Here is a 26,935-nt window from a genome sequence, read left to right as displayed (position 1 = left end):
AACTCTCCTAGAACAGACACCTCAAATCAATAATTATTTCATTAATATAGCTTGTTCATGTCTCTCAGATATTTCATCCTCAGAGTTCACTTCTGTGAACAGTGTAAAATTCCAGTGTAAAATCCTCCAAGCTCTTTCAGTAGCACAAACCCTGCAGTGAATTCAGTGGCCTCTCCCAGTAAATGCCTCAAAAGAGCATCCCTAAACACAGCTTTCTTGGCAATAGGAGACACCAGGAGCCAGGTTTGAGCTGCGCCAAGCACAGATGTTGGTGGAGGTGCTTTGTTTGGGCTTAGGCACTAAAAGCCATCCTCAATCTTCCAGGAATAAAAGGTCACTCCTGAGAGAATTTCATCCTTCAGCATGCTGTCAATGAACCAGGGAACACAAACCCTTTCTGTTCTGCCCACGTTCTATGCAAAAGCACTCCAGGAAGGTTTGCCAGCTCGGCAGCATCACCCAGCCTAAACTCAGTCCTGCAGGAACAGCCTGTGGGCTCAGCCACCTCTGGGATCCATGGAAGATGTTAGTTTTACTACCCACAAACCTCATATTTGACAGTGAAATCACATGGAGAGTTTTCAGATAGGAAAACAATAGGAGTAAAACATGTTTCAAATGCTCCATTTATTCCCCTGCATTTAGTCTGGCATTGCAGCTGGAACCCAGAGTCACACAACTGTGTAGTCATGAAGATTCCAGCCTTCAGGAACTACCATGAAGCACTCCCCCAACTTCCAGCAGAGATTTGCTTCTCCTAAATCACTGCTTATTCCTCTGCCTCTTTTTCTAACAGTTTTTTCACTGAAATGCATCAACATTTAGAGATCACACCATCAAGAACCTCCTGCCAAGATGAACTGCTCCAAATCAAGGACAATCTTTGACAAGTCATTTCCAAATCCTAGTAGCTATTAAAAACCCCACTGCCTGAGTCAGTATTTGAGCAGCTACCTAGACTCCATTATCCAGAAAATACCAGGTCTCCAACAGAGCACATTTTAAATAGTAAGCCTTTGGTTACTGTTGCCTTAAAATAAAGCTCCTAAAACATGTTTTACAAGCATTTTTCTGCTCTCCAGTGACACCTGGAAGTGCTTGGGACTGACAGAATATGCAAACTACACATCAGATGCAGAAATACTTATTTTCAAGCAATTTTAAGAAGCTTATTTTTTAGCTTTACAAATTGTATAAAAATACTACCCAGAGAACAAAAACTAATAATAGTCAGTTCTGTGAAGAGGAGAAAACAATCCTTGCCCTGAATCTTACATATCTTGTGGAGCGGGAATCTGTGGTTAAATTCCAACTAATTGATTAAAAGAAAATCCATGCCAGTCCTGATTTTATTTTCATTCCATGATTAAATACACATCATGCTTTCATTAGCAAAAATTACACATGGGAATAAAACAGATGCCTGAAACACATCCTGCCAGAGTCCTTGACAATTAAAATTTCCTTGTATTAACTCTACCTGATGCCAAAAATGTCATAGGCTTTTTACTGAGGCTGTTATCAGCAGTGTACTTTGAGTCCTTTGTACTACTATGCTAAAAAAATCCCCTGTTTGGATTCCCAGTTACATTTCTTAGCATTCCAGCTGGCTGCTGGGCAGAGGCAGAATACAGGACTACAACGGTGACCCAAATGGTAACAAGCCCTTGGTTTTGGCACTCAGGTTAGAACCCAAGTCTGACCAAATATGCAAGGAATTATTCTGGGACTACATTTCTTCAGCTCTCCTGATAAACCATTCTCCCAGTTGAATGTATTTCATTTTGCAAAAAGATGTAGCAGTAGGATTCCTACCTTGAGGACATCAATGGATGGATCACAGAGGGAGGACTCACCACTGCTCAAATAATGCCTTGATTCCTATCCTGGGAAAGGACTGGAAGTATTTACTGACCCTTAAAGATCTCCTGGGCCCTGGGAATGAGGAGAAGCGTGGAAAGTACGAGAAGCGATTCCCCGATAAGCAAACATGACCTTGCCTGTGAAACAAAACCTGATTGCCTAAGAGGGCCTCCTTGATGTTTGAAAGAACAAGTTCATTGTCACCTGCAAATGTGTTTGTCAAGGCATGAAGAAATCTCATTTTCCTGCCTTTCAAGCAACAGCAATATTCTGAGGTTACAAAACAGAAGAAATGAAGGCAACAAAATTGAGCAAAAGGATTGCACACAAAAGTTTATATATATATATTTTAAAAAAAAGGAACAAGGAATGGATAGTTATGCTTTGAATTCTTTTGGATTTATGCAGCTAAAATCCATCCTGAGAAATTCCCTGGAAAACTTCTGGTCATTGTGAGTCTAAAGACATTAATATATAGCAGGTTAATAATGAAGGAGGCATATGTCACATCACACCTTTATGTATTCATGAGATCAGGGAAAGGAACTGACCAGGCATGAACCCACTCAGGCAAGGGACTTAAAAACACTCCTTCTGTGGGAAAAGACCTGAGCTACTTCAGAGGAGACACAATTATGCTAAGTCTGAGAACCTCTGAAAGCCTGAATTTAAAGTACCAACTGGTCCTTTTTTTTGAAAGTGCAGTGGGTTTTACACTCATTTCCCTCCGTAACAGCTACCTTCATGTTCACCTAAGAAAAAAAATTAAAGATCCAGCACTTACATTGCAAAAGCTTGTTCCCTGTTCCACTGCACAACAGAGAAATGAGATTTTTGCTTTGTAGAATACCTTTACCTCTATTGGTCACTGCTTACCAGCACAAAAATTAAATATCAGATAATCTTTATGTTTCAAACACAAATATCATTCAGTTATGTTGGTCTCTGTATTTCGCACATCTGATTTCCTTCTCTCTTACAAACTTGCAGCTTCCCTAAAACAAGTGAGGTTGTAGCAAGGACAAAATTTATGGGCGAATCATGCAAAGCTGAAATGTTTCTAGGGCAATGTTTTATAGTCCCTTTGAGCTCCATACATAGTATTTTACTGTGCACTCAAAAAGCATTTATTTACACACGTGTCTGAGGTTTTCTGTCAGGTTTAAAGTTCAGACTTTTCTCATCTAATCTAATTTGTCCAAAATGGATGGCCTCACTTTCTTCCTTTGGAAAACCAATGCTGTTACACTGTTTCCAATTCTTCCTCCAAAGCAAAACTTGGGTGTTGGCAGCTCCTCCAGAATTTCAAATCCTGCCAGACAGAAATTGAAACGCTTTTATTAGAAGGAAGTAGTTTTATTCGCCTCTTGGATAACCCTTTGCAAACCATTCTTTATTCATCTGGAAAACTTGCAAGTCAGTTAATCTGTGAGTTTATAGGACTGTATTGTTACACTGCACCACGGCTTTATACAGCTGAAACTCTTCCATGGATAATAAAAATCTTAGCTGGCTGACTTGCACAAATTAATGGCAGAAGAAGATGAGGACTTGCCAGTAATTTTGGTTCCCCAGAAGGGATGGTTGTTTCAGATCCACACTGAGTTTCAAGCCTCAGGCTTGAGATTCAGGAGCTGACTGGCGTGTAAAAAAAACTCCTAGATGGATCAAAAGGGCAGCTGGGGAGGTGATATAAAAGGGCACAGATTTGTCAGTTCCCCTAACCATGGGTAACAATGTTACCCCAATTTTGGTGCAATCAAAGGGTGAACTGGGTCTAGTAATCAAAGACCCAAAAAGTATCAGCCGGCCACCCACACTTTCCCAGGGTAATTAGACCAAAATTCCCGACCTCCAAAGCCTCAGCAAGCCTGTCCTCTCCTGGCACTGGCAAACACAGGAGCTGTAATTCCCAAGGAAAACAGAGGGAAGACAGGCTGGAGCATTTATAATCACTTTACCTCCTCTAATCCTGATCTGGGAAAGTCAATATGCTAACACACACATTAAAATTCACTCATCCCTTCCTTCAGCAACCCCAAGTTGGCAGAGGGCTCTGTTCAGCTGCTTACCTTCTCTGAACTCGTTCAGCAGCTCCTCCTTGGTCCAGTTGCAAGAGGTGATGAGGAAAAAGCCCTCTGGTTTCAACACCCTGCACAGAGATCCCACATACAGCTTCCGCTTCCCCACCGCGTCACTGGGGTCGAGGCTTATGGCATCAAAAGTCCCCTTGTCAATGCAAATGTCAAAGCCTGACAGCTCAGCTGAGGGTGCCAGGAAGTCTTCTACCTAAACCAGAAGTCTGCAGCTGTGAGAACAATCTTCTACTCGGCAGCTTCTGAATCTTTAATGCATAGCAAGACTTTAGGATACAAAGCTTCAATCCTGACAATGGGCGTGCTCAGGGAAGGGTAACTCACGGTGCCACGGCAGCTCCTTTCTTCTCTCTGTGTGATGATCTATTTGCTGTAACCTAAAGCTCAAACTAACACACTTGAAGCTCATTCTTTAAATCATTATTTGTACTTTGATGCCTGCCATGTGCCAGGCACTGCACAAATGCAGATGAACAGACAGAGCCTGCCACACAGAGATTTTACAGCTGATACACAGGAGCAGAGGCATCACACAGCTACAGAGCAGGAGGGTAGAACAGCCACAGCAGAGCTCAGAATGACAGGCAGCCACAGAATCACAGCGTGGCTGAGGCTGGAAGGGACCTTTGGAGGTCATCTGCTCCTACCCCTGCTCCAGCAAGGCCTCTCAAACTTCCTGCTGTTCAGCTGCTGGTAGGGATTCTATCACTTAAGGATTTCTTCCTCTACCTCAGGTCTGAAATTCAGAATGTAGCAGCTAAAATACACAACTTGCCAACTGGTGAACCACTACTCTGCTCCCTACTCCAAGCAGGGAAATCATGTTAGCCCTAATGACTGTTACAAACAAAAAAACAAAGACCAAAAATCTTCCTGTAAATAGATTTATTTGGCTAGAGTTCTCTCACAAATGAATGTCAAAAGACATCATTCATTTAGTACACTGAGTACATCTGAATATCAACTAGCTCGTTTAATCTTGAGCTCAATTGCTTTCTATTTCCTCAATTACCTTTCTCTCAAGACTTACCTTTAATTTAATGTTAGACATCCCTTCTTTCTCTCTTACTTTTTCTGAAAGCTGTATTGCAGAAGGTGAGTAATCAATACCTGTGAGATTCAGGTAACCAGACTTTGCCTAGACAGAAGCAGAGAATCTTAATCAGTGTGCTAGCAACTGTTTTTCTCCAGCCAGTACATTCCCTAGCTATAATCCATCTCATCTCTCCTCCTCTTAGTAACAGGAAAAAAACACAACCCACCTTTTACTCATTTTTCTATCTGTTACCATTACAAGAGCTAAATAGCTGAAAGAGCTGAAATAATTCTGCCTAAACACCCCAGCAAAAGAACTGGTGACTGAAAGCTGGTTTATGTCAAGTGGAAAACTGAGCACAACTGTGAAAAGTAACACCCTGGAGGGGAACAGGCTCTCTTATCTGCACCAAAAGTAACTTAGAAACCAGGAATTTTCAGTGATGAGGGCATGTGACACAATGCCAGATGCTTCAAAATAAGGAAAAAAACCTCCCTGACACATAACACTGAAGATTGAGCAATTATTTGGTTTGTTACCCAAATTTTAAGAGCCAAAAGATGTAATACATTGCACTAGAAATCCACTGCAAAATCATACATTTTCCTAATTATTCATGCTAATGTCTATTTGAATACAATTATTTGCATGCTGCCAGGTGTCTGTATCAGCAATTTTCCAGCAGGTTATGCACCACATATAATAGCACACAGAGACTTTGTTAATCTAAGTTTGTTGCAGATAAGGATAACTCAGCTTAGGGAACTCTGTGAGATCCTAACAACCCTTTGGCAAAGCAGGTGGGCTCCTGGCATCAGCTGGAGCTGGGCCTGTGGGAGAGGAGCAGGGACACACATCCTCGAGGTAGGAGCTGAAAGGATCAGCTCAGGGTATCCCATGTACCAGTGGGTCTGGAAAGATCCAAACCTGATGGAAGAGCTCTGATTCTCTGGCCAGCTGCAGGCTGTCACAGCAGAGACAGGGAGGAGGCTCGGGTTTGGAAAAACACAAGGATTGAAGCGGTGTTAAGCAACCAGCTGCATGCCTGCTTGTTCCAAAGGCTGACACCTCAACAGCCAGGAAAACTATGAGGAGTTTCCACAACTGTCCTTCCTCCTTACAGCAGCCCCTCAGGCCTGAGCTCGGTGCTAACCAGCTGTTCTGAACCGAGGGCTAATTGCAGCTGAACACAAAGACACTGTTGTTTGCATGGGATGGAGAACATTCATTGCTCAGGCTCCTGCCCACGTTCCTCCCCGGAGCAAAGCAGGCTTCCTCAGATGCCTGTGCTGAAGGTTTGGGGGTGGAGGAGTAGTTCCCACAACAGCTCCTCTGTTTGCAAAGGAAAGGCCTGAGTCACTTCAGGGAGTTCCCATTCACTCCTCTAGTCTTGGGGGCAGAGAAGGAAGGTTTAGAGATAAACAACATCAAATGCTGCAGAACCTGTAGTGCCTGACTGTGACAGGAAGGGATCCTTCCCTTGTGCCAAACGTGACCACACTGCACCCTGCAGCTGGACTGCTGCCCTGGAGCTGGCATTTACAGCACCCTGCTGCTGCTTCTTGAAGAGGCAGATTGAAGAGCTGAAGGGAGTTTGGAACATTATCAGCTCTGCCCTGTGTTTGGGGCTGACACCCCCACTTGGGTGAACACCGTCCACTCAAGTAGTTCCCTTGCAGAGAGGTGCTGCTAAAGCCCTCTCTGACTGAGCTTTTGCCAGTGTTGCCATTTCTATCCCATGATGGAGTCCAACTTCAGTGGCAGGACAGTCCTACAGTAGCTGCCAAAAGAATTCCAACTTGATTTCCAAGCCTTGCACTAACACACAAAAAATTCCATTTACATCAACTAAGCAAGCGAGATCCTGAATTATTTAGCAAAAAAAACCCAATGTAATGTTTGAAGCAACTTTTCAAGAGGGAACTGGACTGAAAATTTCCTATGAAAGCAACCACAGTACTGTGAGGTGCTTAATGTAAGGGAGGAGGGTGCTCTCACAGCAGTTTTTAATGGTTTTTAAAAGCTATCAGGCTGTCATTTTCCCATTACAGTGTGAAAAATCAGTTTCCCATTTGTAAGTGGAGTCAGTATAAAATTGAAGTCTTACAAGTGAGAATTTTCAGTTGGGTATTTCAACCATGATAGAGCTACCATTACACTCAACAATCACCATTATTAGGCTAATTTCTCTTAGTGAGATGAGACATTTCTGCTTTTGATGACATAAATCCTCCTGTGCTGTGGTGAAGCAGCCAGTCCCCACAAAGGCTTTAAAGTCTTTTAAAATCAAAGTCCTTGTTAAAGAAAATTCCAGTGCAAACCTGACTTTGACTTCCAGTCCTTCCAATTCCTACGGGAACTAATGGAGCCAATGGGGAATGCAGAACAGATGCTGGGACTGTATGACAGCCCCTTTCTTTACCAGCTCCCCTGCAGTATTACACCAAAAAAACCCAAACAAAAATAGGAAAAAAATACTAGAACTCCTAAACATCTTCTGCACAACAATATCATAACATACCTGATCAGATTTCCCACCCTGACAGAAACAGACACTTCTTTAAAAGAAGTGTTAACTTTTGAAGTCATATACACAAAACCTTTGGTTTTACCTGCTTTTTACATCAATTAAGTGTTATTATGACAACTGAGTGCAGAGATAGGGTCTGGTTTTGCACATGAGGGTACTTTGTGAATTAGTCAAGTTAATTTCCTTATCTGGGAGAGTTTACACGACAATGGGAAGAAATGCAGTTTTAAATGTGGGGAAGCAGGAAGGTAAAGTTAAAACAAGGGATTCTCAGGCTGATTGATTTAGAGAAATAACTTCAAATTTTGAAGCCTGAAGTATTGACACTTTTTGTACTTCACACAGATAACAGGCTCTCATGATTACCACTGCCACCTGTGAGAACTGTATTTAAACTGCTCTGATTCTGTAGAAAAAATACACAAACTTTGCAAAATACCAACCAATTCAACCAGTAAAACACCGTTCCCAGTCCCAATGTCAAGCACAGAGCTGTCAAGGGGGACCTTGTGCTTTTCCAACCACCTGATTATGCGCACCATGCTTTCTTCTCCAAACCTGGAAAAAACAAGGGCTCAGGTAATTAAATCAGAAAAAATGTACAAAAGGCACAGCAAGTTTATTTCATCACTCACCCTCTCCAGCTTTTGCAAAGCCCCTCCTACTGTTACTGAGGTAACAACTGCCATAGCTCATATTCCATGTTTGCTTTGTTCAGATTAAAATTAATCACACAGCCTTAAAATTCACTGAAACACCAACTCTGGGAGGTGAAAACATCCATATATTAAAAAAGGTAGCAGCAAGGGCAACTTGCTGTGTTGTTAAATCTGAGCTCAGGGATAAAAAGCAGATTTGTCAGTAACATACACCTCAATTATCAGCTCAATTTCTGTGTAGTGACACATGTCCAGGTGCAGCTGAGCAATCTGCACTGTGAAATTGGGCAAGAGAGGAACTGCTGGTTTCAATGGTAAAACTCCCCATCGTTTTGTCAGCAACCCACTGAATTGCTGGCTGTGGTTTTGCAATGTCTTTCACGGTAAAGAAACAGCAGAAACACCCTGCAGGAATTATTTTATTTACCAGATTTCCCCGGTATCTCCAATGTCTTGAAAAGTTTGCAGTTCTCTTTCGTACGCAGCATCCCAGCTGGAGTCGCAGGGGAAGAAAGGAGAGGATATCTTAATTAATACTGGGAAATATTTAGATTAATAAGGGATGGGAAGAAAAATTGAAAGATAGTTTAAGGCTATATATTTGGAAGAAATTGACTGTGTGGGTGGTGAGGCACTGGTTCTCAGCATAGGGAGAACATGAACATGTGGAATAGAGTCCAGGGAAGGCCTGGAGATGTTCCAAAGGCTGGAGCTGGGCTGGCAGAGGTGGGGGTGTTCACCTGGAGAAGGCTCCAGGGAGACCTCAGAGCCCCTTCCAGGGCCTAAAAGGGCTCCAGGAGAGCTGGAGGGGGACTGGGGACAAGGGCATGGAATAACAGGACAAGGGGGAATGGCTTCCCGCTGCCAGAGGGCAGGGCTGGACGGGATATTGGGAAGGAATTGTTCCCTGGGAGGGTGGGCAGGCCCTGGCACAGGGTGCCCAGAGCAGCTGGGGCTGCCCCTGGATCCCTGGCAGTGCCCAAGGCCGGGTTGCACAGGACTTGGAGCAGCCTGGGACAGTGGAAGGTGCCCCTGCCCATGGCAGGGGCTGGGACTGGATGGGATTTAAGATCCCTTCCAACCCAAACCATCCCATGATTCTACGAAAGGGCGAGAAGGCTGCATCCTGTGTAGCAGCGCCACTTTACAGAATCACAGACTCTCTAAATAGATAAACAATACATAAACCAGAGACTGGTTTGCGCTGGGAGGGACCTTTAAGACCACTCATTTTCACTCCCCATGCCGTGGGCAGGGCCACCTTCCCCACAGCGGGTGGCTCCGCGCCCCGTCCCGCCCGTCCCCGCCCCGGGGGCACCGCCGGTGCCCGGCCCGTGCCCGGCACTCACTGCTCTCTGGTGCCCAGCACCGAGGGGCTGAAGGGCTCGCCCCCGGCCACCGCCATGCCCGGCACGCCCCGGAACCAGCGAGCGCTGCGGGCGGAGCGGCCGCGGCCGCTCCCGAGCGGGAGGACCCGGGCTCGGTGATCCGGCTGTGAGGGGGGCACGGCCCTCAGCGAAACTCGGGGTGTTTTCTAATCCCTGCGGTTCTGATCGCTGCGGCCAGCTAAAATCCCGTCCTGGGAGTGTCCAAGGCCGGGTTGGATGAGGCGTGGAGCGACCCGGTCTGTGCCAGGTGCTCCTGCCCATGGCAGGGGTTGTAAGTAAATGGTCTTAAAGGTCCCTTCCTACTCAAACCGTTCCGTAATTCCATGAAAGTGCGATATTTAAAACAGCTGTTTATTCTTTTCAGTATTTATTCGTTGCAAATGTCGCAGACGTTATTGCTGTTAAAATTTTTATTGCAAGGTGTTTTAATAAAAAAAAATAAGAGTGGTAAACAGCACTGCTGCACAGTTGCCTCCTGTACAGCTCGGTGTGTGTGTGTGTGTGTGTCATAGAACCCCGGAATTTCTCCCCAATATCCCGTCCAGCCCTGCCCTCTGGCAGTGGGAAGCCTTTCCCCCTTGTCCTGTCACTCCATCCCTTGTCCAAATTCCCTCTCCAGCTCTCCTGGAGCCCTTTTAGGCACTGGAAGGGGCTCTGAGGTCTCCCTGGGAGCCTTCTCCAGGTGAACACCCCCAGCTCTGCCAGCCTGTCCCAGAGCAGAGGGGCTCCATCTCCCTCATCATCTTCGTGGTTTCCGCTGGACAAGCTCCAGCACATCAATGTTCCTCACGACAAGACAGACATGGAGGGGCTGGAGTGTGTCCAGGGCAGGGAATGGAACTGGGAAGGGTCTGAGGAGCGGCTGAGGGAGCTGGGAAAGGGGCTGAGCCTGGAGCAAAGGAGGCTCAGGGGGGACCTTGTGGCTCTGCACAAGTCCCTGACAGGAGGGGGCAGCCGGGGGGGTCGGGCTCTGCTCCCAGGGAACAGGGACAGGAGAGAGGGAACGGCCTCAGGCTGGGCCAGGGGAGGTTTAGGTTGGACATCAGAAGAAATTTCTTCAGAGAAAAGGTTGTTAAATGTTGGAAGGGGCTGCCCAGGGAGGTGGTGGAGTCCTCACGCCTGGAGGTGTCCAAAGAACCACTGGACGTGTCACTCAGTGCTTTGGGCTGGGTGACAAGCTGGGGATCGGTCACAGGTTGGGCTCGATGGGCTCGGAGGTCTGTTCCAAACTCAATGGTCCAAAGTCTCGCTCGCAGTTTCCCATCCTTCCCATATGGGTACCCCACTTCCCCCCGGGACCACACTCCCCATGATGCCCTGCGGGGCCGCCGGAAGCGGGCGGGCGTCCGGCGCGCGTGCGCCCTGGCGGCGGCGGCGGCGGTGTGTCCGTCATGGCGGCGTCCATCTCCGGCTACACCTTCAGCTCCGTGTGCTACTGCAGCGCCAACAGCAGCGCCGACCACGTACGTGCCCCCCGCCGCCGCCCCGGGCTTGCGGGGCTCCCTCACAGTGCACCCCGGCCGGCAGCTGCGCTGCGGGGCTGCCAGGCCGCGCCGCCGCCCGTGGGGCCCGGCCGCGGGTCACAGCGGGCGAGGGCGGCCCCAGACGGACACAGCAGGGCGGGATGTGGGGTGTCCGGGCGGGATGTGGGGCGTCCGGGCGGCTCCCCGCGGGATGTGGGGTGTCCGGCATGTGGGGTGGCCGGGATGCTCCGCGGGGTGCCCGGGATCTGGGGTGCCCGGGTTGCTTCCTCCCGGGTAGGAATGGGGGTGTCCCGGCTGCTCCTTGGGGTGGCGTGCCCGGGGTGCTTCTCCCGGAGTGTGGCGTGTCCGGGATGCTCCCCCCGGCATGCGGGGTGTCTGGGCGGGGTGTGGGGTGTCGGAGCGGGATGTGAGGTCCCCCGGCATGTGGGGTGCCTGCGGTGCTCCCCTCGGGATGTGGGATGTGGGGTGTCCGGGCTGTTCCCCGGGATGTGGGGTGCCCAGGCGGCATACGGGGTGTCCGGGGTGTTCCCCGCGGGGTGGGGCTCCCGCAGGACACGTGCGCAGTGCAGAGCCGGGCTATTGCCGAATCCCTCGGTTTTGTTGGCACCTTTTTAGCCTGAGCTTGCTCTTTCTCTCTGCACCTTGTGCCAAAACCTCCTGATTCCAGCTCAGTCTTCTTCCTCATTTTGATTAGGGATAGAGAATAAGTTAATTTACCTTAAAATTACCTTACTTTTAAATTGCTTTCTGCGTTTTACAGTCCCTGCTGTTGTTTGGGCTCCAGCCCAGTCTCCACACTAAAATTTGTGTAAGTCCCTGTAGGTTTAAACTCCTCTTCCCTTGGCTTTGCTGGAGCAGAGCACCATTGTGTTCAGGCCTCCTTCTTTTCCCCCAGTAGCTGGGGGTGGGGCAGAGCCCTCCTTTTGTGATGTGTTTGCCTTGTGTAAGTTGTGTGTAGAATGTTCCTTTTGGACAACCCATCCCTGTAGTGTTGTAAAAGGATGTTGGCAAAGCAGAAAATTGGCTTTGGTAGAACCTCAGGGCAGTTTATACCCACTGCAGCTCAGATGTGTCTTTCAAACTTCATCTTTGTTTCAATTTAAGGCTAAGAAAGCTACAGTAAATGACTGCATTTAGTGGATTTTTTCCTATTTTTAATCTTTTTTTTTTTTCTTTTAAAATTGCAGGAAGGATTTCTGCTGGGAGAGGTGAGACAAGAAGAGACTTTTAGCATTAGTGATTCACAGATCAGCAACACTGAATTTCTACAAGTGATAGGTAAGTGATGTAACTTTGAGATGTTCTGAAATAGGCACTGCTCAGGTTTCAAGTTTTCAGGAGGCTTCATTAAGAATTGCTTCACTGGTGAGACTATCACAGGGTGTCAGACTTTCAGGTTCAGATTTGCCACAGTGTCTGTTTGTGGTTACGATGTGAGGAAAGGAAACAGATCTTTGCAAGTTACAGGGGCTTTATGCACCTCCTTTTATGGAGGAAAGATCATTTACTGAAGACATTTGTCTGCATTCCATGATGGAGAAATTACTGTGGGGAATCTCCTGCTTGATACAGTTGCCTAAATACAGCATGTGCTCAAAATAAAATTAATTCATTGCTTGATTTACTGATACTGAAAGGGGCAGATTTTCAGTAGCAGGTTTGGATGGATGGCTGGGAGCTCGTGACATAAACTGTCACAGCAGGGCTGGACAAGGAATATTTGTCAGACATTTGTTGATAAGCACGAGTTCTGTACAGCTGATCTGTTGTGAAAAAGGAACGAAGATCAAAGATCTTGCTGTCAAGTTTTGGTTGAAGGAGATTTTTTTAGACATGAGTGAGAAGCTGTTGCATGTTTGGTTTACAGAAAATAGGAAAGCCCTGAAAGAAACTGCCTTTTTGTTTCTGGATATATAACCAGCTGTTAAAATATACTTAAACCTTCCTAAATACCCAAGCATGCCCATACCTGGCTTTGTGAATGTGATCCCAGATAACAAAGCAGGGTGTGCATAAAGCTCAGTGAAAACACCAACAGCTCTGGATTGACTCTCAGATGTTGTTCTGACACAGAACAGGTGATCTGGGAACATGTGCAGTGGTACCACCTTACATCTCAAGAGATTTCCCACCTTGCAGTGGTGATGGTTTTGTGGTCTGGACTCCAGAAGGTTGAGTAGTTTCCTGTTCTGGTTATTCCTAAGAGAACATGGGTGGTAAATTGAAGTATCAGTTATGAGCTAAATTACAGAAAATAAAGGCATAGCGTTTTTTGTGTGTGCATACAATCACTGTCAGAGTGTTGCTGATGGCTCTGTGTGTTCAGACAAAACTGACAGAGCCAGTCATTTTTAGGTTTTTAAATTAGACCTTGCTCTTCAGTGGTCACTGATCTTGGTTATTGTTGGCAGTGCAGCCTTGGCCTGGTTTCCTAAACCAGGTGTTTGTGGTGTTAAAAATTGCTCCCTTTTTAGATCACCCCTTTGTCACATTACTGGTTGCAGTGACTTTATGAAAATGGAAATTACCCACTCCTGGAGACCTTCTGGATATTTTTTTTTTTGTTTGCCATTTTTACTTCAATATTTATTCAACAGAATTAACTCTTGCACTCCCAGTTCATCTCACGAGATTGACAATTGTGGCACTGTTGTCACAGATGAGTTTTAATCTTCTTCTGTGTCTCCTCAGTATTGTGTGTACATAGCATGTGTACTAGATATATATATTAAAATAAATCAATGTGTAAACCTTAAATTTAGAATGTTGGCTGCTTCATGTGGTCTGAGCAGGAGGCTTCTTGCTTCCTGTTTCTCAAAACACAAGGTCTGTTTAGCAACATCATCACCCAAGAATCAAGAATGTTGTTGCAGTTAATGTATTTGCTGGAAGGAACTGGTCTAAGCTGGAATAATTGTACTTACAGGCTTTGTTAGCAGATTGTTTCCACAGATTCCTGCATGATGGTGTGAAAATATTAGTTGATACAATTTTATATCAAATAAAGGGAGTCAGTAACTCTTAACAGCAGCATCCTGAGGAGTTCTTGCCAGTGAGATTGTGCAGTTTCTCAGGCAGTGTGCCTGGAGTGGGTGCTCAGGGCCTTGTTTTGATAGACACCAAATGTGCTGAGATGTGAATGTGTGCTGTCTGCTGTTCTTGGGAATTGTGATCCATCCGCTGGTGCCTCTGCTGAGATGGCAACCCTGAGCAGCCCGTGGCTGCCAGAGCAGCAGGTGGTGAGTCACTGCAGGGAGGCAGAGCCTGAGCTAAGTTATTGCTAAACACTCCAGTGGGATTCTGGTGGAGGAACTGGAAATATTTGTGCTACGTCATCACAGAATCCCAGGATGGCTTGGGTTGGAAGGGGCCTTAAAGCCCATCTTGTTCCACCCCTGCCATGGGCAGGGACACCTTCCACTGTCTCAGGTTTCTCCAAGCCCCTGAAAAAATAAGTCACGCTTGGTGTTGGAAAAATAATGTAGATTGGATTTTTACTCTTTCCTCACTCTTCTCCGAGACTGCTGACATGTTACAACCTCTGCTGATTAAATAAGCATCTTAGCATTTATTACAACCTTTTCAATGAAAAAACACTGCCCTGACTTTTTAATATTTCATATAAAAGAATTATAAAGTACAGCTAAATGTTTTGAAGTTGCTTTTCACCCCTTTTCTCGTTAGAGATTCTGTTTGCATTGCCTCTTTAAACACTACAGTGTATGATATTTCCGTGCTTCCCTTCCTCATCCCTTTTTTTATTAATTGCTGCTGTAATAAACAACGTATATGAATGCAAGTAAGCTGTTGTGAAAAGGTGTAGCAAAAAGAAAACAAGAATCAGAAATGCTTTGTGAGGAATTTGCAACTATAAAATAGTATCGAAAGTGTGTATTTGAGGCTCAGATAAATCTCTGTGTATCTGAACAAGTGTATGCCTTGCTTATTAAAATATTTTTCTATGTAAAAGGGCAAATTATAAAGTGAAGGCAGTTTTCTGGGTATGGTGCTGTGTCATCAAGTGGTGTTGAGACATTAAGGGCAGTGTGTGGTCTGACACAAATGTTTTCTTGCTCTGTAGCTCTGATGTGGAAAGTTCATGCGAGATATGCCACTGTAATTTCTCTTTGCCTGGAGCAGTTGGACATATGTCACTTTTTTCTTTGTTTGTTGTTGCAGAAATCCATAACCATGAGCCTTGTTCAAAACTCTTTAGGTAAGCTTTTTTTGTTGTCTTGCTGTGGTGGCTGCAGAATACAAAAATAGGGAGCTCCTTGCAATATATTGGCATTTCAAATGTCCCTACCAATGTTTGCTCATCTGATGGTTTTACAGAAACACACAGAAATGGCACCAGCCATGACAATCAAAGTAGGAGTTTACAGCTTTAGTAGTAGTTTGGAAGGGGTTTATTTCTCTATCTCTTTGGATTTCCATCTTGTGTAGCTGGTAGAGGTAGGGCAGCAGTCAGGTCAGCTCATATCACTCTGATGATGAGAATGAATGTCAAAATCAATTAAAATTATTGTAGTCTTAGGCTGGCTCTGCCTGGGCCTGGTAGGTCACAGCATCCTCTGTGTCCCTGGTAACTTGCTGGGTTAACAAGTTGGTTTGTACTTAGTGGTACCAACCTGCACCAACTAATTATTGTAAAGTTTTCAGCTTTCTAGTTATTTTTGCCTTCCGATCTCCTGAACTCCAGAATTTACATTAAATATGGGGCTAATATATTCTATTTAACAGCTTCCATCTATTTACATGTAGATTTTCTGTATAGTCTCCAATTGTTACACAGTGATGGCTGCTAAAGCTCTGTCTAGAACTCCTTTTGAGAAGGAATTCCCAATTAATCTCCTCTTGTCTTGAGAGATTTCCAGCCAATTAAGAAGACACAGTAGCTTAGACATTATGATTGACACTGGTTGCATTGAAAAGAAAAGCTGCAGTCAGTCACTTGCTGGCTGATAATTACAGAGAGGGTACTCTTAACCCAGTGATTTAAATGCTGCAGACTCCACACATGGAGATAATGTCCCAGTGTCTGGTCAGCTCCTCCTGGATCCCAGGGATGTTTTGTGCAGTACATATCCAAACGGATCACGTTCCCTGCTTCCCCCAGGCAAGGAATTGGTTGTTAGTGCTGGAGCTGATGGAGGAAGGGGAGCAGGCAGGATCTCACTGTGTGCTGCTGCTCAGGAAAGCTGATGAATTCATTTACTGCACAGCACCAGGAACTCTCACAGCTCATACACTTTTTATCAGGACCAGAGCGTGCTGTTGGTTATTCCTGCAAAGCACAGTGTGCCGGTTTGGACAAATTTGGAGGAAAATATCCTCTGATGGAAGGCAGGTTACAACCAGCCCTCCTTATTTTTTTTGTCTCCCCCCTCTCAGGCTCAGTTTAAAGGCATAGAAAGGCACAAAATTAATTTCTGGGCATAGAATAGCGATATGGGATACAACATCATAAAGTCACCCCAAGAGACAGAGACAGAGTTGGATATCCACTGCTTACCAGGATTATAAATAAATATTGCAAACATGAATTGAAAAGATTGTGACAATATAATGTGCTGTCTCAAGTTAGTCATTAGTTGTAGTCTGGGTTTTCCCAACAACTTACACCTTGAAGCAAATGATACTTCCACCTTTATTTACCAGCCAAGCACTGAGCTCAGGATTTGGTGGTTTTTTACCCCACCCCACAAAAACTGAGATCCTAGACCCCTAAACCAGAGCGTTTTCCTGCACTGCTTTAGGTATTAGTGATATCAGCTCTTGAAAGAGACCAGGGAGGAATCTATTTTCAAATGTTTTTCCTTTTATCATGCAGTATGATCTACTTGAATTTCTAAACCTGTCTGCATAGGTAGATTTATAAATTCCTAAGTCCTGAGAAATAACGACATGTCAGGGTTTGGGTTCAGCTGTGGAAGCGGAACCATATGGAAAGACCATGATACTTTGAATTATTGCTCACTCTTTTGGCTTCAAGGGTCCAACCATGTGAGTGTAACTGCAAGATTGGAGCTCAAGAAATTGATTTGGAGTTGCATGTAAAGTGGCCCTGCTTTCATTTCTTCTAGGCTGGTAGGCTTCTGATTATCAAAGCAGGGTTTTACAGAATGCTGGTCAAAATAAAACTGCACAGTGCATTTCTGTTGGTAAAAGTAAGGCTCTGGAAGTTGCTTTGTATTGTCTAGAATGCCATCTACTTGTAGAACACTCAAAGTATAAATTATTTACTTTATGTATAATATGTGTGTATAAACTGTGTACCTACCTTTCTCTCTTCCTTTTTGTTCAAGCTTTTATGACTATGCAGGCAAAGTTAATGAGGAGAGTTTGGACAGGATTCTTAAAGACAGAAGAAAAGTAAGTTTTCTATCTTTTCCTCCTGTTGCAGGCATTAGAAAGAGTGGGTTTGGAAAACAAATGAAAAAAAAAGGTAGTTAACTAGAAGAAATACTTTCCTTCACAAATCTGGTGGTTTGTTTTGATCCAGGGCTTATCCTGTACAGAAGTTGTTGGATTTGTGGTGCTTAGAATAAATTGGGGACAATGTCCAATTTCCCTGAAGAAATGTAAAAGATTTAAGTGTAGGTCTCCAAAAGTGTAAGGCTGTATTGATTCTCTCAAACTCAAGTCTCTAGGAATTCAGTTTGTTTCATTGTCCTAAAGCTTTTGGGTAATGGTGATACCACAGTTTTAGCCCCTTTATTCTCAGAAGGTAAATCTGTGTCTCTCAGGTAACACTGTGGGGTTTTTTCTGATGTAATTTGATTACAGAACGTTATTGGATGGTACAGATTTAGGAGAAACACTCAGCAGCAGATGTCATATAGAGAGCACATCATTCATAAGCAGCTGACACACATCCTTGGAGTGCCTGATCTCGTCTTCCTTCTCTTCAGCTTCATTTCCACTGCAAATAACTCAACCCATGCTTTAGAATATGTGCTTTTTAGACCAAACAGAAGGTAAGCAAACTGTGAACGAACCAATCCTCATTCTTTGTTCTACTTCTTACTGCTATCCTTTAAACAATTTAGGAGTTTGTACAATTGCACTTAAAGAAGGCTTTGTGTTTGTCCAGTGATTTCTTGGGGTGTTTGTTAGTGATGACAGGTTTTGGGGGTTTTTTTTGTGCAAATAATTTATAAATTAAAATTAGGGTGAGCAAAAATTCTTTTCAGTCTCTAAATCATCAGACAAAAAATCTATTTTAAGAGACATCAGATGTCACTACCATGTTTTTTTATAGTGGATCTGAATGTTTGAGTGCACATTTCAAAGATTCTAGGAGGTGTGGAGATGGCTCTATACTAAGGGAATTTTTGATCCTGCATTTATTTTGAACACAACTTGAAATATTCATCAACTTTTATAACAGACCTAATGCAGAAGCTTTTAAATTAGATGAGTTCTGATCATCAGAGGGATGGGATAATATCCAGGCTTTTGTAAAGAATCTTTTTCCAATTAATTAAGAAAGCTTTCTGAACTTTCTCTGCAGGTATAATCAAAGGGTGTCACTTACTATTCCTAATCTAGGCAACACTAGTCAACAGGAATACAAAGTTTCTTCAGTGCCAAATACTTCTCAGAATTATGCCAAAGTTATTAAGGAACACGGGTAAGGACTTTTCCTTTTTAAATGAAGTCATTGTCAAGCTCTACACTCTGTACCTCCCAGAGAATACTACAAATGTGCATGTTGAGCAGCAAAACACCAGTTCTGGAGGACAGTGATCAGTTCCCAGTGTGCTTTTTTCCTGCTTAGAACTGGATCTTTTAGAAGAACCAAGGGAACTCGGTGCACTCTTCAGAAAAGCAGAGTTGGTGTGGCCAGTCCATGCTGGGGCCCTTCTGGCTGGAAGCTTCTGACTTGATTTCCACCCACCACCCACCTCCCCAAGGAATTCCGTGTGCAGGCTTGGTTTAAAACTTGAACTCTGCCTCAGAAGCATTGAAGTCTTGTTGTTTTTCTTAAGTATTTTCAATCAAATGCCATAAATTCAAAGTAGCTTTTCTGGCTGTTAACAATGGAATTATACAAGCTTAAAGATTTTGACACAAGTTTAATCTCATTCAAATGAGATTTTATTGTTACAGAAGGAATTTTTGGTATTGAATATGCTGCTGTCTAAATTTTGGTTTATGACTGTATGTACTATTGCTAAAATAGGATATTTAGTAATAAAATACATTTTAAAAATACAGTGATAGACTGCTTAACAGGAATTCGAAGACAGCATGAGCTAGAACCCTGTATTGTCTTTTCTCACTAATGATTTCTGCTTTGCTTTCACTTTTAGTACTGATTTTTTTGACAAAGATGGAGTGATGAAGGACATCAGGGCTATATATCAGGTTTATAATGCACTTCAGGAAAAAGTACAGGTAACATCCTTTACTCCATATTGGTCTGTATATATGTGGCATCTTGCATTCATCCTTTGGTTAAAGCAGGAGTGAAGGAGATGGAGATTTTTAAAGCTCATAAACAATTATCAGGAGCTGTAGGAAAAGAAGTCTGAATTTAAATGTTTCAGGTTTTTTTTTAATGTGAGCATTTGCAGTGGCTGCTGTGATAGTGGTTGGTACGAATATCACCACAAATACCAATTTTTGCAAGTAAATGATTTAATACTTAGTGATTTATGGGAGGTGTTAGTCATTTTTAAGGGTTTGCAGTGAAGAGAAGCCCTGGTGAAGGCTGTAGGGATTTGCAGAGGTTTAAAAATGACTCCTGGCTCTGGGTATGGAGCATGAGCAGAGCACCATCTGTTAGTTAAAACTTGTGAACGTTTTGTGTGGAGCATGAGTGAATCCTGCTCCAAATGTGCCAAAGCATCTGAAAATGCCTCGAGTGTCAGCTCTGCTCATTGTGAGCTTGTCAGTTCACAGCTTGTCCTGTGTGAAGAGCAGTGGAGCTGTGCTGCCCCGGGAGCTCACACATCTGCTAATTGTGCTGGAGTCACAGCTTGTTCCCAGGCTTTCCCTTTCATCTGCCCTGGGGGGATTCATGTCTCTGCTCCAGCTCAGCTCTGCTGGTTGGCTCCTGAAGCAGGGAACAAGGCAGGAATCCCTCCAACCATCCCCTGCATCTGCCTGCACAGGGGGCGGCTGCTCTTTCTCACTGGGAAGTTGCCACTTCCAACCTCCTTTGGAAGGTGGGTAAGGCAGATACTTCCATGGCAGCTTCAGGGAATAGGAAAATTTATCTTCAGAGATGTATCCATTAGCTAATGGCATTATTGTGTAATGCTGGTCTTGCCAAGAGCATGGCTATCCTTTGTGCTCCTGCTGTTGTTTCAATTACTGCCTGGAAAAATGGAATTGGGGTTCTTTAGCCTGGAGAAAAGGAGGCTGAGGGGAGACATTGTTGCTCTCTTCACCCAGGCAACAAGGGGCAAGAGGAGAGGGAAACCACCTCAAGTTGCAGCAGGGGAGGTTGAGATTGGAGATTAGGAACAATTTTTTCACTGAGAGGACTGTCAGGCATTGGAACAGGCTGCCCAGGACAGTGGTGGAGTCACCATCCCTGGAAATGCTCTCTTCAAAACTGATCATAGTTAATGATCATGACCAATACTTAATTTCATAGCATCACTGCATGGTTTGGGTGGGAAAGGACCTTAAAGCTCATCTCATTCCACCCCTTGCCATGGGCAGAGACGCCTTCCACTATCTCAGGTTGCTGCAAGTCTCATCCATCCTAAACACTTCTAGGATGGGACACTAACCAACTTTGGATCTTATTACAAATCTTCTGTCATGGTGAATTATTTGGAAATTCTTCTCCTATAATGCAGCAACAGCAGTAAAGAAAACAAGTCTCGAGGTTGAATATCTCTGCTACAGTTAAATCCTGCTTCTAGTTTTGTGCTTCAATGCCTTCTTGTTTGGTAGTAGCTTTATTAATGTTGTCCTGAAACTATTTTCTGTATTTTTGCCCAATCTTAGCATATCTTATGTTTTTCTCCCAGGCAGTATGTATAGATGTAGAAAAAAGTGAACGTGTTGTTGAATCTTTTCAAGCTGATGTAAACAAGTTAAAAAGGCAAATCGCACAAAAGAAGAATGAAAAAGAACAAGAAATAAGTAAGTTGCCTTTTAATTACCTTTTTTTTTTTTTTTCCCACAAGCAGATGCTGTGAGGAGAAAAGGTTTTGTGGAGTTAAAATAATTGTTGTATTGCTGATAACTCATGGGGAAAAACCATCCCATTGGGAAGGGCAATATGGTGGATTTATGTTGGGTGACACCTGAGCTGTGAAAGTTTGTGTTGCAGGTATTTTTGCTGGAGTCATCCAGTGTTAGCAAGCTTAAAATACAGAAGAGACAACACTGTAAAGAAAGAATGAGCAAGTCAGTTCTGGAAATAACACAGGAAAAGATCAGTTGTAGGAAAAGAAAAGTGGAAAAAAGTGCTAAATACTGGAGAGATTCCTTTTGAAGGAAAGAAACAGGGTACTGTGCTCACAGGCCAGGAGCTATCCATGGTTTTATAAAGTCTTTATTCCCACTCCCATTTGCTGACTTAGTGGTAAAGATGTTTAGCACTGAAATACCACTTTTCATTGTTGAAGTAAATCTTTGTAGGTGTTGTTCATCTTATTTTGCTGCTCCATAATTTCCTGAGTCAGTGAGCCTTGCTGTCTGAGCAGATTTGGCTGATTGCCACACTGTCCCTCCTTCCTAAAAACTGACTGTGGCCTCAGGAGACTTTGGTTAGCAGTAGAGAAGTTTTGTGAAGCACTTGGTTCTTTTCAAAGAGGCATTGCTGATCTAACTGAATTTGTGAATGCAGAGGAAGACTGAAGGTAGAGAGAAGGGGCAGAGAATAGGCAAATGGGAAGTAAGATTAAAACTCAAATAATTCATAATCAAATCACTCAAAAAAACCTTTGTATTTCAGCAAACACTGCCTCTCTTTACCCATGTTTTGAAATGATAAGCAAATAAGGAAAGGTTGTCATTTTAGCTACAAGATGTTTTTTATTATTTTTGTATCCTGTTACCTAAAGCAGTGTCTGACAAAAAGATGGTTTAGGTGAGTGAACACCCTAAACTCTGCAATGGGCCTGCTGCTGCTATGACTGGTATTTTAATTTTCTCCAGGCAGCAAGGTACTGTTATCACATGAGCATTTTAGAGCAGTTTGATCTGTCAGCCCAAGTTCTTCTTTCTCTGAACCTGAAATATAAGGTAACAGAGCCAGGATTAGCCCAGGACCATTTAAAAGGTGGAAGTAAATGAGTCACTGCTGTTTCCTGCTTGGCTGTAGATGAAGTAGGCAGGGAACTGCTACTATGGGGAAGCAGAGGTGGGTATTTAGTGTGACTGCAGCTGATCCCAGCACAGATGGGAAAAGCTGGGGGAGGAGGAGGAGGAGGAGGAAGAGCAGTCAGTGCTCAGCTCTAGGTACTACCAGGAAGATGCAAATGCTGGACTGAGAATTCATGCCAGAGCAGATAATCATGTGAGAGGGCTGAAACAAGAAAACATGCAGCGTGGAGCTCTGCAGTATTTTTAGATGTGAGTAGTTAATTACTGAATCTGGCCTTCTGTTCTCTCACTTGCTCAATGCTGGGAGAATTTCCTCGGTTTTAGTGAGGAAAAGGGAGTGTTTGATTCCAATTCCTGCAGGAGTGTTGTGTGAGAGCTTGGTGTTCTTACAAACTTGGGGTTAACAGGTTATGACTTACACACTCCAGCATAAAAGGCAGTCGAGACTTCAGTTGCCAGATCACTGAAATAGTTCTCTACATGCAGCAGGGTGTTCCAGCCTTTGGTGAGTGCTGTGCACCTCCCAGATGCCAGGAAATCTCCCATTGCAGGTCTCCTGTTGTGGCCCAGAAATGGAGTGCTGTTATGTAGCCACTTGAGGGAATATGCTCTTTTTATTCCCAAGAGACATCTCACTGACTCGGTTAAAGGAGCTCTTCACCCTGCATTTGTCCAGAAACACGGTGCTACAGTAAATAGAGCTGATCCCATTGTGTCCCTCTCCTTACACATCCCAGTGTCAGTTCTGACAGTTTTGTTGGTTAATAACCTCTTAGGAACCAGTCAAAAACCTCAGTCTCTCCCAGTGCTTAACAAAACTTCCTGCCAGGAAGTCTTTCCTTGTGTCTAGTGTACAGTACTCTAACTTACCTTTCTGCAGCAGCCTCTTAGGCACATTTAAGAATAAAATTGTTTCCTCAGTCTTCCCTGCTGATCCCAGTTATTCCAGCCTTTCCTATGTTTTAGATCTCTAATGAGCCCTTTTTTTTTTTTTTGGTAGAGTTTCTCCAGTTTTCCCTATTTTTTAAATTAATATTTTTTTGTGGTGTTCAAAATTAGATATATTCCAGTTGCATTTTTAACAACAGTGAAATGATACATACCTGTATCTCCACAGCTGGGCACACCTCATGCATATTGATATTTATAGTTTGCATAAATCACATTTCTTTTCTGCAGAAGGATGCAAGTGTTCCTCATTTTGCAGCTTTTGCAGTTCACTATTCCTGTGCACGTCTTCCTCAAATTATTTTCCAAATCAGCTCATTCAAGATGACTTTCACATTCCTGTTCTGATACCCTGCAACACTCGCAGCTGTAATTCCATCATTTAGGTTTTTTATGTGGGTGTAGTTTTTAAAATAATAACTTCAGGGAAGAAGACGTGGTGACTTCTTTGCAGGGGATATGAGATTGTCCCCTGGCACAAGGGGCATTGGAAGAGAAAGCACAAAGTGATTTTTTTAAGATATAATGTCAAATACCAATTATCATGGATGAAAAGTGAGTTGAGTTTTACTGAATAAGAACTCAGGTGGAGAGGAGCAGGCAGGTTGAGCCCTAATGCAGGTGCTTTTTGATGTGAGTAGGAACTGAAAAATACAGAGGAAAGATGAGGTAGAAACAGCAACAGGCTGTGGAAACATCCTGTAGCTGTGTTTTTTGGGAGCTTGAACTGAAGGAAATGATCTGTACAGGATGACTGTGCACATGAAAGTGTAGCACGCTTGCACTTGCATAGTTTATTTGCTTTCTGACTCATTTTGGGTTTGACATGGGATCACTGGGATAATTGAGCTTTGCTGATCCTGATGAGCTTCATGGCTGTTCTGCTAAATTTAGGGAAGTTTGTCACGCTCAAAGAGCAGGATGCAGTGTTAAGCAAGATTTGATGTGACGGTCAGGGGTAGTGTATTGATGATTCTATAAGCCTAAAATCAGAAGTATGAAAGATGAGTAGAGCAGACTGAGAGGACAGGAGCCAGTGCTGGAGTTGGAAAGCAGTGCCAGGGATGAACATTTGATGACAAGCAGAAAGAAAGAAGAGAGGACAGGCAAGGTGGTCACAGCTCGGGTATGTGGAGCACGTTGCCAAGAAATCATTAAGTACCCCTCTGTTCTTTGCTTTGTAGGAATGCAGCAGGCAATTTTAAGCAGGCAAATGCCAACAGATAACTTGGAACCCATGTTTGTCCCACGAACGTCCTACACTGGGTTTGCTGTGGAAGGCTGCACACTTGAAGATTCCGACGTCTCCGATCCTCCCCCGCCCTACTCGGATTTCAACACAACCACTCAAGACAGTTCTGTCAGCCCCGGGCTCCTGGAGAGCAGCGTCTTCATGCCTCGGCCTCAGGCAGTCGGTTCTTCCAGTTATGTTTCCACAACTGCAGGATTGAAATATTCTGGCAATGGATCCATGCCATCTTCCCAAAGAGCACTCGCTGACAATGGTGACGAATCAGAAGACAGTGATTATGAGAATTTGCTTGAACCTACAGAGTCCTCTGACAGTGAATACTCACAGACAAGGGAGTCACGACCTTCAGCACATCCCGATGGTGATTCCAGGAACACTCAAACTTCTCAGATTTGATAGGGGGGAAAACAAAACAAATCCACATGACACTGTTTTTTCATAATTGTTACCGAGAGATTTTGGGGATTTAACCCGGAGGAATTGAACTACACAGGATTACTGTGCACACAAAATGTAGAAGACTTGCACTAGATGGTTTATTCACCTTGTGATACATTTTGCAAGTTTTATAATGGAATCATTAGGATAATCAAGTTGTACTAATGCTGATGAGGTTCATGGATGTACTGGTAAATTTAGGCAAAATGAAATTTATAGAGATCTTGTAGCTTTTGTTGCCATATTTTCTTTAAGACAATAAATTGGGATGTAGTAACTAAGCACAGTTAGTCTACAGATAATGTTCTCAAATCAAAACTTACCTCTTGCACTATCATGCCTTGAATTTTAATTTTTGAAAGGGAATAAATATATCAGCCGCCTTCAGAATAGCTTTCTATGGTAAGCCAAATTGGCCTTTGCAAGCAAAGAAATTTTGATAATTCTGAGAAGCCTGATTGGAAAAGATGTGGTCAACCTCCTTCTGTGGGCATGCCCTCATCAGAGGAGGGGTTTGGTTCGCCCTTTTACTAGCAGAATGTGTCTCACTTCAACTGATGGTTGCCTTTTTTCCTGTAAAGGGTGTTGGGGGGGGTGGGATGCCTGGTAAATCATCCAGATGAATGTCATAAATGGAATTATTCTGGTTTCACTGGGTTTACAATGACTTTACACCACACTAGCCTCATTTATTGTCTTGTGTTCTTTTAGCATAAATATGAAGTGCACATACAGGAGTAAATGACCAACAGAAGTAGTAAATTCCATCATGATTGGACTTCGGAGTCTGCAAATTACAAACATCAGAGACTGCTTCTTGCCTTTTATTTGCATCTGAGTATTGGATTTAGGCTTCTAGATGAGTTATTTTATGTAATAAATAGGGGATAGAGCAGGAGAAGATTGTTTGGAGAGTCCCCTGGGTTTATTACCTCTTTTCCTCTGGGTGAAACATGTAAATGATTATTTTAATTTGAATTACAGCTCTTGTCAGAAAACTGCCGTTTGGGATAAATGAAGTGTGGTATATTTAGAGAATTTCATGTTTGGATGCACTTACTTTTATTTAAATACTGCTTGTATGCTGACGTTGCCCAAAATATGTGAAATTGTGCCACTAAGAAGTTTGTATTATTGGACTTTATCCCTGATGTGTAAATGAGAAAATACACATTTTAAGATGAGGTTATCTGCAGCATTTATCACTTGGAGGTGTCAATAGCCACTTCTTCGGTTTACACCCAGAATAGCAAAGCAGTTGCTTAAAAATGTTAAATATCTCAAATTTACAGACTGAAATTTTAATCTTTTGGATCATATCTATAGGCAAAAGTCTGTTCATTACCCTCTCCTTACCTGTACTAAATGAAGCAAAATAACTTTGGGAAAAAATGAGATGTTAAAATTGCCGCTCTTCTACCGAGTGTTTCCACCTTTAAACATCTAGTGCTCTGGTTTTAACTATTTCACATTGTTCTCATTAGCCTTAACTGGATGGGTTTTTGTCTTGGAGTGTTGCAGTTCCTTGAAACAGAGACCTTGCTGTGGAGTCCCCAGCTGTGAGCACCTGTGGCTCAGGTGTGAACTCTGAATCAGTGCTGGAATCAGAATTGACAGGTTGGCAGCCACCGTCTTGATTTTTATTCTGCACAGAAACCTGCAAAATGTACATCTCTGACAAAGCAGTTCAATGTGACAATAAAATCTTATTTAATCCTAACATAGGTTTTAATACTTGTCAGGTTCCACGCTGGTGGAAGAGCTCACTTCCACCAACAGGAGTGCAGCTCAGAAGTGGTGGTTTGTTCAGGCTGGTCTGTTTGTGGGACTGAGGGATGTGGCAGAGGGAGTGTTCCACGCCTGACACCTGTGCTTATGTTTATACAAGATCCTTGAATTCTGGGGTTGTTTAACAAAATATTAAAAGCTCTGCTTGGTATTCCATG

The 26,935-nt window shown here is 43.6% G+C and overlaps 2 protein-coding genes across 2 annotated transcripts; one reads left to right on the top strand and one right to left on the bottom strand.

Moving 5' to 3' along the window:
* Window positions 1-1,331: 1,331 nt before the first annotated feature.
* Window positions 1,332-9,640, bottom strand: EEF1AKMT2 (EEF1A lysine methyltransferase 2). The gene is made up of 6 exons (XM_048311742.1): window positions 9,534-9,640; window positions 8,612-8,677; window positions 7,969-8,083; window positions 4,990-5,097; window positions 3,936-4,152; window positions 1,332-3,175 (listed from the first exon to the last, which is right to left on the bottom strand). The coding sequence occupies exons 1-6, from the start codon at window positions 9,587-9,589 to the stop codon at window positions 3,048-3,050; spliced, it is 690 nt and encodes a 229-aa protein (XP_048167699.1). The 5' UTR covers window positions 9,590-9,640; the 3' UTR covers window positions 1,332-3,047.
* Window positions 9,641-10,932: 1,292 nt separating this feature from the next.
* Window positions 10,933-26,709, top strand: ABRAXAS2 (abraxas 2, BRISC complex subunit). The gene is made up of 9 exons (XM_048311718.1): window positions 10,933-11,035; window positions 12,244-12,334; window positions 15,236-15,272; window positions 17,365-17,431; window positions 17,846-18,036; window positions 18,573-18,692; window positions 19,375-19,459; window positions 21,049-21,163; window positions 24,484-26,709. Exons 1-9 carry the CDS (start codon window positions 10,964-10,966, stop codon window positions 24,945-24,947), a joined length of 1,242 nt encoding a protein of 413 aa, XP_048167675.1. The 5' UTR covers window positions 10,933-10,963; the 3' UTR covers window positions 24,948-26,709.
* Window positions 26,710-26,935: the final 226 nt, after the last annotated feature.

This window comes from Corvus hawaiiensis, chromosome 8, assembly GCF_020740725.1.
Source record: "Corvus hawaiiensis isolate bCorHaw1 chromosome 8, bCorHaw1.pri.cur, whole genome shotgun sequence".
Lineage (NCBI taxonomy): Eukaryota > Metazoa > Chordata > Aves > Passeriformes > Corvidae > Corvus > Corvus hawaiiensis.
This window is presented reverse-complemented; position numbering and strand designations above follow the sequence as displayed.